Source organism: Mixophyes fleayi, chromosome 1 (genome assembly GCF_038048845.1).
Source record: "Mixophyes fleayi isolate aMixFle1 chromosome 1, aMixFle1.hap1, whole genome shotgun sequence".
Taxonomy (NCBI): domain Eukaryota; kingdom Metazoa; phylum Chordata; class Amphibia; order Anura; family Limnodynastidae; genus Mixophyes; species Mixophyes fleayi.
The window spans coordinates 410,950,577-410,962,622 of record NC_134402.1 but is presented as its reverse complement, the minus strand read 5'-3'; the positions used below and the strand labels follow the sequence as shown (position 1 = coordinate 410,962,622).

General features: G+C 42.0%; 1 protein-coding gene across 2 annotated transcripts; it reads left to right on the top strand.

The window, feature by feature from the left end:
* The first annotated feature begins 281 nt into the window (after positions 1-281).
* On the top strand, positions 282-9,516 carry LOC142109337 (G2/mitotic-specific cyclin-B1-like). 2 transcript variants are annotated; one of them, XM_075193493.1, is made up of 9 exons: positions 282-317; positions 2,525-2,665; positions 2,732-2,812; positions 2,987-3,166; positions 4,566-4,724; positions 5,024-5,260; positions 8,122-8,262; positions 8,739-8,849; positions 9,335-9,516. In XM_075193493.1, exons 1-9 carry the CDS (start codon positions 297-299, stop codon positions 9,434-9,436), a joined length of 1,173 nt encoding a protein of 390 aa, XP_075049594.1. In that variant the 5' UTR covers positions 282-296; the 3' UTR covers positions 9,437-9,516. The 2 variants fall into 2 exon arrangements, with proteins under 2 accessions (XP_075049594.1, XP_075049601.1); XM_075193500.1 differs by lacking the exon at positions 8,122-8,262.
* Positions 9,517-12,046: the final 2,530 nt, after the last annotated feature.

The following is a 12,046-nucleotide window of genomic DNA, read 5'->3' as shown; positions in this document are numbered from 1 at the left end:
ATTAATTGATAACTGTGTCACAGAAGACAATTTAGCTATTGGTGTATTATAATATAATTCAATTATGCTGTATTCTTTTTGTAAGATACAATAATGGCCACAGTTCCTCGAAACTAGTGTTTCCTAACTGCGTGAAATCAAGAATTGGGTTTTTGAAGTCAGGTGATCAGTAAATCAGTAAATCAATTATTGGTAAGCTGCAGCATGCTGGGCAATCAATGCAATGACTGGGTATTTAAACCAGAGAATTTGTAAGGAGTCAGTTTATTTTGGAATTTTACAGAGAAGGAGCAGTGATGGCTGGTTATGTGGCAAGGGTAGTATTGACTCTGTGTTTTATTCATACTGTTATGTTCATCTAGGAAACAAGCAGTGTATGTGGGAGGTTTACCTGATAAAAAAATGTTTTGTAATTATGTTTGGTGATTAGTGTTTTGACATCTTAGTGTTCTTTGCTGCAATATAATTGCTCCAAACTTTTTTGTGGAACTATTTTAGTTATTTACTTTGTAAATCATTTCACTATTTTTTTTTTGTTATCTACAATTTACTAATCATATATTTTGGTTCTGATCAAGTTGCTGTTAAACATATAAAACCTCTCTTGGCAAATGGCTTATAGTAAAGTGATCGGTATTGTGATCACTTCACTTACAGGTCTAGTGGCCTCTGCAAATCTGTGATGGGGAGAGCATGGAGCCTGCTGGGGAGGGGTCTGAAGATGTGAGATGCATCTTAAAATAATAATGTATAAGGCCATTGTACTCTGTTCAGTTTTGGTGAGGAAGGTGGATTATCGCACTAGACTAAAATACTGCCTGTAACTATCTAGGGGACATTACATTTTAAAATAAATATTAAAAGATGAACTTAATTTTGGGAGTAACATTCTAATTAAGCTCTAATCCCAAAAGATTACTTCTGAGGTCTGGTGTTCAGGCTCTCATGGTGGAACTCATGTAACGCCTGAGAACTTTTTTCTTTTTTTTTTTAAAGTATAGAACTCATTGCATGTCTGTGCTGCACTGTTTACCACATTGTATTCTTAGAACACAATAGGGCAATTCTCTTGGATGGTACCACTTGTCTTTAGTGACATAATCCCCCTTCTCCCTTCTTACATTTCTAATTGTTTGATTGTCCTCTTGCAATAAGTCAACTATGGGTTATAGGCAGGTGCTAGAGAAAGGCCTGGTGTTTGGGAGGGGGGTGTCCTTGGTAACTTGGCCAGGTCTGAAAGCAAGTGGACATTAAATATAGGCCAACTAATTTTTCACATGGACTGTATAATATACAACCTGGCACTGCCTAGCCTACGTGTATTGTACTGCTAGAGAGGGGAGGCAGCACAGTGGTTAGCATTGCTGCTTTACAGTGCTGTGGTCATGGGTTCGATTCCTACCATGTCTGTAAGGAGTTTGTTCTTCACTGTGGGTTTCCTCCCACACAGTCCAAAAAACATACTGGCACGTTAATTGGCTTTTCACTAAAAACAGACCTGTGTGGTGGGGAATTTATACTGCAGGCTCCAATACTGCAGAGATTGATGTGAATTATTCCGTATAGTAGCAGCTTGCCTGATGGCCTCAGCCACTGCAACAATGTAAAGTGCTTGGAGTCCATAGAAAGGTGCTATATAAATGACTATTAGTGACCACATGTGGCATGGAGGGCTGTGCAGGAGGGGCGACTGCCCAGGGAGCAATGCTGAAGGGGTGTGCAGTTTATAAATATTTTAGGTACACTTGGTTAAAATTGAGGTCTAGGGGGGTGGCAGTTTTCCTTCTAGCCCCAGGAGCTAAAATTTTAAGCTGTGGTGGTCTGGTCCTACTGCTCTGCAGTCAGCTCATGGCTTTATTCGCAACACAACTTTGATCAGATTATTAAACGTAGCATTATGGGACCACCTGTAGCCTGATGTGGTGGTGTTGTATTTGGACAAAAGGATTGGAAACTCAATGGCTGCTGGGTGCAAAATATGGTATGTGCCCTCTTCAGACCCTCCCCACATCACCTGCTGTCCCTTCATGTCTTGCCAGCCTTTCTGTGGGCTTTTAAGCCTGCCACTCTTGACAGAATTATGCGTGCCCCCTCCATTATCATCGCCATTTATTTATATTGCGCCACTGATTCTGCAGCGCTGTACAGAGAACTTATTCACATCAGTCCCTGCCCCATTGGAGCTTAGTCTAAATTCCCCAACATACACACTGACAGAGAGAGAGACTAGGGTCAATTTTTTTAATAGCAGTCAATTAACCTACTAGTATGTTTTTGGCGTGTGGGAGGAAACCCATGCAAACAGAAGGCCATGGTCAGGAATTGAACTCATGACCCCAGTGCTGTGAGGCAGAAGTGCTAACCACTGAGCCACCGTGCTCCCCCTCCTTGTCTCATTGCTGCTCTGTACCTGTATAGGGGTCACTGGTGGGACCATCAGCACTTCCTGTTACTGCTGTACCACTGTGGAGGGGTTTTACTAAAACCGTTTTAGTGTTAACTGTTCTCCCCACTCTCTTACCAGAGTAACATGAGCAGCTCTGAAAACTGCATGCTGCCCTCCCTGGCTGGGAAGAACAGTTTGGTGTCAAGACCTGAATTACAACCTCGCAGAGTTTTGGGGGATATTGGGAACCGAGTAGATAAACCAGAACTTTCTCTAAAGGTAAGAAGTTTATTTCTAAAAGTCTAAACTACTAGATAATCACTTTCTAAGTAAACTCTTGTGCAGGAAAAGAAATCAACATTGCAACCCCCTGAACGAACAAAGAAATTGGTGGTCAAGAATGAAGCTGCTCCAGAACCAAAAGAGGTAAAGTCTCATCTAACTGCGTTCTCTTAAATGTCTTCCAGAACTTCTAGTGTTCTAGACAACAGTCCGTTGAATATTGGTGTTTAATTGTATAGTATGTTTTGGAATAGTCTGATTTTTCTACAATTGGAATGGTGGCACTTCTATTCAATACAATATCTCTTGCTCATGTAGCCTGTAGAAGAGTCTGTAAGCGCTATGGATATCTCCAGCTGCTCGCAAGAGGATGGACTGACTCTTGGGTTCTCCACTATACTTATTTCTGTCAAGGATGTGGATGCCGATGATGCTGACAATCCCATGCTGTGTAGTGATTATGTGACCGACATTTACACCTATCTAAGGACCTTGGAGGTAGATGAATGCATTAATCCGCCATTCTTAAAATGTAACCAAAAATAGTTACCATCATAGGTGTTTTGAGTCTGGGAATGTATTGAACTGTCCTGCTCTGTATAGCCATAGAAGTCCTCTAAAGCAGTGTTTCTTAAACCTGGTCCTCAGGACCCCTAACAATGCATGTTTTCCATTTCTTGTGTATTCATTACTGATTGACAGATTGTAACAGAGCCACAGGTGACATAATTTTCTTGTCACCTGGAAAACATGCACTGTTAGGGGTCCTGAGGACTGGGTTTGACACTGATCTAGAGCAGAGGTGTCAAAGTTCAGTCCTCAAGGGCTATCAACAGTTTGTTTTCTGGATTTCTTTAATCATGCACAGGTGAGTTAATTTGACTGGGTCAGTAATTATCCCACCTGTTTCTACAGACGGAAATCCTGAAAACAAGAACTGTTAGTAGACTTTGCATGAACTTGGACACCTCTAATTTAGAACTTTCAGAACCTCTCAAAGTTGATGATCCAGTTTCCAAATCGTTCTACAAAATCATTCCCTATTTCCACATATCACTGAGCAAGATGAACTGTTGTCCTAGATCTATTTATACAGTGTTCTCCCTAGAAAACTTTACCAGCTCGTTGGCATCAAAAGTAGTCGGGTGGGGGTCTTTGCACAAATTAAATGTTGATGACCTTATATTGACTTAACATCTAGATTAACATTTTATATTCTTCTCTGCTCAGAGGCCCAGTCGTTTGCAGCTTTTTCATAATCGGTATATAGGAACTGGTCCCTCTAATGAAATCAGTATCAGATTTTTCATTGTGCTCTGCTTCATGCAATTCCTTAAACGGGTTTTAATTCGCTTTACAGTAGAAAATCCTTTGCCCAGATAGTGCAGAAATGCTGGCTATACACAAGACCTTCAAGGTTTACCAGCAGGTTAACTGCTGGCAAATGCACGCTTTTTTTTTATACAGGTGCGTTCCCCTGAAGTTTGACACCCCCTGTGACTGACACCCATCACCCGCTCCCCACCCCTCAGTTTCCCATATTCACCACCTCCCTGCAAAACTACCCTGCTGCCCAGCACCAAGAAAGCACAGTGCGACTTTCGGCTGCGTCACATGAGTGCCGGGGGCGACGGGTCACTGCATCTCCGTCGGCTCGTCTGTGAGTAGTGAGTTCCTGGTGGCAGGGTATTTTTGCCGTGGGAGGAAACTGATTTATAAACTGTAAATTCAACAAAAAGCACATTTACAATTGGTGCAGAATGGTAAAGTAAAAGTGGGACTTGAAGAATGTATTGTCACAACTTGTGGAGTCAGAATTCCATAGACTGAGACCAATATAACATTTTCTAATCTAAAATTTGAGCCTAAATGTTGCACCCTCTATGGCCTTCTGCAGGCAGAACAACCAATCAGGCCACACTATTTGAAAGGCCAAGAAATAACTGGGAAAATGAGGGCGATCTTGGTAGACTGGCTGGTACAGGTCCATCTGAAGTTCAAACTGCTCCAGGAGACCATGTTCATGACTGTGGCTATTATGGATCAGTTCCTGCAAGTAAGTGCCTGACAATACCTGTCCGTAAAGAATTAAAGGTCTCACCAGAATTGGGTTCCCTGTTTGTGAAAATTACCAGTAATTCCATTCATTCACACAAGATTCTGATAGTGTCCAACATACAGGTTCTGGAAGATATACTTAAAGTGGCCTCGACCTACACAATTGACATTTTGTGAGCTATGCCAATATGTAGCCTCAAAGTTCCCTAAGGACTCGTGACCTAAAGGACATGAGGCATTTAAATTACAGCCTTGAGTGTGGGTTCAGCCAACAACTGTTTGTGCTTCATTTACTAGGTGAACCCTGTGCCCAAGAGGCTCCTGCAACTGGTTGGTGTCACATCTATGTTTATTGCATGTAAATATGAAGAGCTGTTTCCACCACAGATATATGATTTTGCCTATGTGACCAATGACTCGTACACCACGGCCCAGATCAGGAACATGGAAATACAGATCCTCACTGTGCTAAAATATAAAATTGGGAGGCCTCTGCCCCTACACTTCCTGAGGAGAGCATCAAAGGTGGGAGAGGTGAGTAAAACAATGATTGTTAAAGGGCCAATGCTGCCCTCCTTTATTTCCATGTGTACACCCCCCCCCCCCCCCCCCCACCTCAAATCATTAAAGGAAAATCCAGGAGTATTATCCAACAAGCAAAGTAGACAGATTCTCTTACCTGTTCCTGCTTTCTTGCTGTTTCACCTGTGTTGTCGTCTGGTAAGTTGGGTCCTGTGTTGAAAATGTGCAAATATTACAAACCCTCAATGATTAGGCTCCTTAGAGAGCATCTTCATGAACGGCACAAAACACAGATCATACCCCCCTGCCAGCCATTTCATCAACCACTACAAGCCCATTCATGACCCCCAGCTATTTCATCACACTGCAGCAGCCAGTTCATGACAACCCCCCCCCCCCTGGCAACTTCATCATCATCACCCACTTTACAAGTTATTTCATTGGCCCCCATAACTTTCACTTGCCAGTTTATAGCAATAGTGAAAAGATGTATGCATAAATGTCTCTTAAACCCCGGTTTAAGAGATGATCCTCTTCCCCCAGCTATTAGATCACTGTGCCCCTTATCACTCTTTCCCCCCTCCCCATTACACTATGCCCCTGCATACTTGCCTGGCTTCCGTCTCCTCTTCTGTCAGCAGCCAGATCCCCTCACTGCAGCTCCTCACTGACCACGTCGGGACGCAATGACATCACACCCGACAGCCGAAGGGGAGTAGAAGGAGCAGCATTGTGGAGTCGGAACAAGGAACGTCTCCAGTTCCAGGCGCATACTGTAGTCAATTATGAAGAAAATTAATTGTAAAAAAAAAACATTAAATGCTGCCGGCGCTGCGCTCCAGGCTACAGCCTGATCAGCCTATTGGTTGATCACGTCCTGTACTTCTCTAGTCTCCATTTTCTCAGTCAGCTGAGGACCTACACTTATCCACCCATATTATCTCCCACAACTCCTATCTGAAATGCGCTACCCCTTGTTGCAAGTCCTCCATCAAATGTTCAGTCTTTCTCTGGAACAGCTTTTTGGAAAGCTTATCTAACTTGTTGCTCATGATATAGTCTCTATAGCCTTATTGATCACCAGACTAAAGTTATGTGGATATAAATTATCTGCAGCTGGTGCTTAGTGTCAAAAGAAGTGCTTGTCTGTCACTCCTAAATCTCCATTACTCTGTAAGCATTAACAAGTGGTGATCTTGCACCCTTCTATCCCAATGTTTAACACTGGGACTGATTATAATGGGAACGCAACTTGCACATAAACTGAGGTTAAAAAAAATCAGACTATATACAAAGATACATTTCTGTTTGAATCTGGGTGTAAATACTCTGCTTAAACAGTACTCTCCTTACATGGACAGAACAGGCTGCAGTATATGCACAAGCATGTGTGCAATATAAGTTTGCATCAGAGCAGATATAAAAAAATTATATTCTAAAATGCATGAACTTAAACAAAACATAGCTTTTATCCAACCATATTTTTGTTTTTTTGTTTTTTATTAAATACATCAAGATTCTAGAGGTACTGTAAATACAATGCATGTCTATGGTCTCCCTAACCTGCATACATGTGGGGTGCTACCTAGTGGTACACATACAAGTACTTTTCCAAACCCAGACTGTCCCGTGCCGATCATCACTATCCGTCAGCACTTGGATCTGCCCTGTAACTGGTGCAGATAATGTCCCTGAAACCAAGTGTACTTAAGGCCAGGCTTGTTAGGCACACATTGCTGTACATTGTCTAGGTACATTCGCCCTTGCCACCTCTGTTCCACTTGTTATAGGCAGTCAGAAGTGCCATTTGCATTCACATGCACTGTGTGCAATTGCGCCAATGGGCATAAGGTCAGCTACGAAAAATGCACAGAGCTGTTTTGCACAAAAAGTGGCAATAAAACAGACTTGGGCCTGAAGAGTGTCCAGGCCACTGTTTAGGTACATTCTAAACTTTTCCTATTGTAGTTTAGAAATTTAGTGTCTGGCTGCTATGGGCACAATGTATGGGCAGTTGTTTTCTGGAGTAATTGATAGAAACAAATACAAATGGAGCAAGCTTGGCTATATGACTGGTCCTTGGTTCTCCTGTCGTCAATAGTGTTTGTTAGTTTTAGAAGTATGGAGGGAGGGGTGTACAGATAAAGGGGGAGGGTACATAGTCGGGAGCAGACATAGCAGTAAATACCTAGCCGCAAAGCATTAAACTAAGTACATGGCAACATTAGTCTATTGGGGGGAGGGGGGGTCTGGCGCTAATGTAACACTGAAGACTCTACTAGGAATCAGGAGTAATGGCAACCAGGTCGGGTGGGGGGGGGGGGCCATCTCCAGGGGGCATATAAGCCTGAAACCTTCTCAGTCAGTTGTAAATTTGTGCCACTGCATCCACTTAACAATAAGGGAGGATGGCGCTATAGTGGTGTCTAATGTCTCCATACAAAAACTAAAGTGAATTTTTGCAATAATTTCATGGCAGGTAGGGGGAGATGGTGGTTGCCATAATTGCCCTTTTGCCACCATAGCAGCCACCAAAGTATGACCCCAGGCATTGCAGTAATTCAGAAGATGTTCAGGGTATAGGTGGAGGATGGCAGTGAGTGGGGTTGGAGTCAAGGATATGGATGTAACTTTACAAGCTATATTGAAGACCTCATGTTAAAGGTGTTGCATAATGGGGCACAGCCCTTGGGTCTCAAACAGTTATGCCCATAACTTATTGCAACTTTATTTCCCACGGTGTATTAAAACCTATATTTTTGTGAGAATACTTGTACAAAGATGTTGACTGTGTATTCCAGTTAGGCCAAAATGTAAAGTACAGTTGTAAATCTGGATTATAATGTCTACACTTTGTCTCTCACCTGGATTAGGCTGACTCTATACAGCACACCTTGGCAAAGTACCTGATAGAGCTGGTCATGGTGGACTACGACATGGTGCACTATCCTCCCTCACAAGTGGCTGCTGCAGCTTTCTGTCTGTCCCAGAAACTTGTAGATGATGGGAAGTGGGTGAGTTACTCTTCCAATATTGGGGGGGGGGGCAGCAGCTGGTGCCTCTTCATACAACTAATGTTCAGATATACCCTATTAATTAACACAGGTGTATCTGGCACAACATCTACACCTATAGTGTGCTTGGGTTTCTGAGTGAGGGGAGGGTTTGTCTGGTACTGTCTGATAAGTTCTGGATCTCTACAAACTGCATTACCATCATGTGTGCTTGCAGCAGAGACGAGATTGGCTTCTACAATCACTTTCTTAGCTTACCCCAGACTTGTAGAACTGCCACATAACCCCTGTGCCTGAAGTGCAGGGTCACACTGACATGAAAGAGAATGGCACTCTCATGCCCCTGCCCCAAACTAACCATTTGCTGTAGTAGTCGTTGGGGCTTTTGAAGCAAAGCTTGCTGGTTCCACCAACTAGCTAAATACAAGTAACATTTGCAGTAACAAAATGACTAACTGGTGTTTCCTATGCCCTAGACTCCGACTCTTCAATATTACATGGCTTATACAGAGGATGCTCTTCTCCCAGTTATGCAGCATATGGCAAAGAATGTGGTAAAGGTGAATAAAAGACTTACAGTGCAAATGGTAAGTAACCGGCGGTACAAATACTCTAGGGGTCTGATTCATTAAGGATCTTAACTTGAGAAACTTCTTATTTCAGTCTCCTGGACAAAACCATGTTACAATGCAAGGGCTGCAAATTAGTATTCTGTTTTGCACATAAGTTAAATACTGAGTTTTTTTTCATGTAGCGCACATACTTTATAGCTTATTTGTACACTGAAAACTTTGTAGCGCACATACTTTATAGCTTATTTGTACACTTTAAAGTTGATATTTGTGTTGATAGATTGTGGAGGCATCTAATAATCCCCCACCGACTATCTATGTGCACAGGTATAAAACAACCCAAATTAGTCATGCATAAATCACCCAAAGTGAGAGAATAACTGAGCGGTATAAAAGTTTCATTAAATATTATTTATTATCCTGATGCATAACTAGTGACTGGAAAGCTAAAATACATGCACGTTTGTTCATGACTTTTGTTTGTTTTCCCCACTTTGCAGTCTGTAAGGAACAAGTATGCCAGCAGCCAATATATGAAGATAAGCTGTCTGTCAAAACTAATTTCTGAACCGATCTTAAAGCTGGCTAATGCCATATCTTGAACGGATCTCCTGATTTTATTCTTGTATCTTAATTTTAAATGGAATTTGTATTTTAATAAAGCTTTTAATGTTTTACCACATGTATTTCAGGACATACTTAACTCTTTAGCATATATTTACTGTTCTGTAGTGAGTTACCCAACTTCCTGGGGCTTCTTCCCCTTGAAGTGCTTATTGCTGTAAATGGATTATAATGTGTACATTGGGGTTGAGCTACTATAATCTGTAGACCATGCTATTAAACTATGCTTTGAAGGCCACTATGCCCATACAAGTCAACACTTCTGATGGGACAAATTAGGACACCCTTGATCTGGTGAAATGATGATTCTATGCCGATGGGATCCTCTCCAACTAAACGGCATTTCTTGTAATCCACTTCCACTGATGAATTGAGGAAGGGGGGAGGAGGTACTACACAGGATGGTGCAAACCATTCTACTCGGTGTCCTCCTACAGATTGGCTGAGTCGCAGTCAATCAAAGCAGTCTCCCATGCTAGCTACGATGTGATACCTGCCACTGAATCATGGGTATCTGATCGTATATCAATCATATGGAAAAATCAACTCAATTGTGCTGGGGAGCTCCATTCATGTCACTGATCCAGTAATTTTCTTGGTATTTCAGTGTAACGAAAGTGCCATTAGAGTGTATGGGCAAAATATAGCACAACGCTGGTTAAAGCATTTCTGGTAATCCCTGAGAATGCAAATAAACATGGGTGGTTGCTCAGTGCTAGATCTTTATTAGGGACCACATGTGTGTGTCACACAAGTCCTGATATTTTATCTGAAGTGACAGCACTGAGGTCCAATAATCACATAGATAGAAGATTGTTGCTCACATAGCAGGTACTGGTTGGATCTATTGCAGAAGGGGGTGGAGACATAGAAAACCAGGATCCTAAAGTAGGTAGCTGGGTTACAGAAGAAATAGAGAGGAAAAGTGTCTGGAAGGTTATTCCGGATCTCTTGCGCTCCAATAAATATGCCCAATTACCAGATGCTGAGGCTGTTATGAGTAGAATTTCTGTAGCAGAAGACTACTAATGGCAGCCACAAAAATGACTAATCCTGTCAAAATGAGGGTGTTGTGGAGGCAGGTCATGTTCTGACTGCAGACTCTTATTATTAGGAGGACAGACATGGTAAGTTGTCACCAGGACTGTAAATGCTGAACAGTTTGTTCTGACTGGTAGGGCACTCAGTTTCTGCATATTGTGGAGCAGGCCGATAGATTATTGGGATCAGCACCAAAGGTAAAGTTAGAGATGGATTAATATGTAAAAGACATGCTTTCAAAGAACTATTCTGTGGAGATGGGTGGGATTGATTTTAAACTAGGGATTTGGGGGGTGACCATAGAAGCAGTGAGCAATATAAACTGGGATTAGACGAGGGCAATGGGAGTTGGTGAGAAGAGGCAATAAGGAAGTGTGTAAAACTATGAGGCTGTAGAATTATCAGATGTGTGGCAGGAAATGCAAGGAGTCTTCCAAAGAGGTGAACTAGAATTAATGCTGTTAGAAGATAATTATGATACAATGCGCATAACTGAGACATGGATGTCATGGCCGGTGAATTTGGAAGAGAATGTTTAGAACAGAGGAAAGCTTAAGAATGGTGGAGTGTGTGTGTATATGTGGAATCTTATTGAAGACAGCAGCAGGATATCTGTGAAAATGATACAATAGAGTTCGTATTAGTTGATACAGATATAATAAAACCCTGTCTTTTTTCCTAAGGCATCTAACAATTGACTGAAATTCCATTATTACTACAAATTGAAAACTGACAATGTGGTCCTCACCCTAAGTAATTGTATTTCTCCAGATAGTACTTGGGACGATTAAAGTGGGTCTGGCACAAGAAGACCTTTTTATTATTTTTATTTTTTTAAAGAATGATTTGTAGAAAAAACCAACTATGTGGCGAGTGCTGCTGCTGAACTGGGTACTAACAGACTAGATAGTATATAATATAAGCATTAGGGGTAAATGAAGTAAGAGTGATGGCACCAAGTTTCAGCTCTTGAGGGAAAAAAAGAACCTGCCATCACCCAAAAAGCCTGATACTGGTTAGGATGTTAAAGGGATTTATGCTCCAATAATACAATGTACAGAACTGATTTATGCTTTAGTGTTTTATGAATTGTGTACATAGACTGTAAAACACATTTTATAGATGTTTTTATCTAAATGAGTTTCATTGGCAAGGACGTCCCAACGCGGATGCAGCCGATTCAAATCCTGGGTTTCTTGGAGGTATGCTTGTTTCACTCTCTCTAGTCTGACTTCTGTTCCATTCCATTCCCTCCACTGAAACTGACCTCACTAAAGTGACAAACGACTAACTTTCAGTTAATTCCAATGGCCACTTCTTTCTCGTACTCCTCGATTTCTGTTACTTTTGATACCGTTGATCATTCTCGTCTCCAGACCACTCTTGACTCCCTAGGTGTTTGTGAAACAGCTGTCTCCTGGTTTGCCTCCTACCGCTCTGGCCACTCTTTAAGTGTGACTTCTTCTGACTCGCGTGCCCCCCCTCCCCCCACTTTCCTCTTACTATTGGAGCCCCACAAGGATCTGTCCTTGATCCTCTGCTCTACA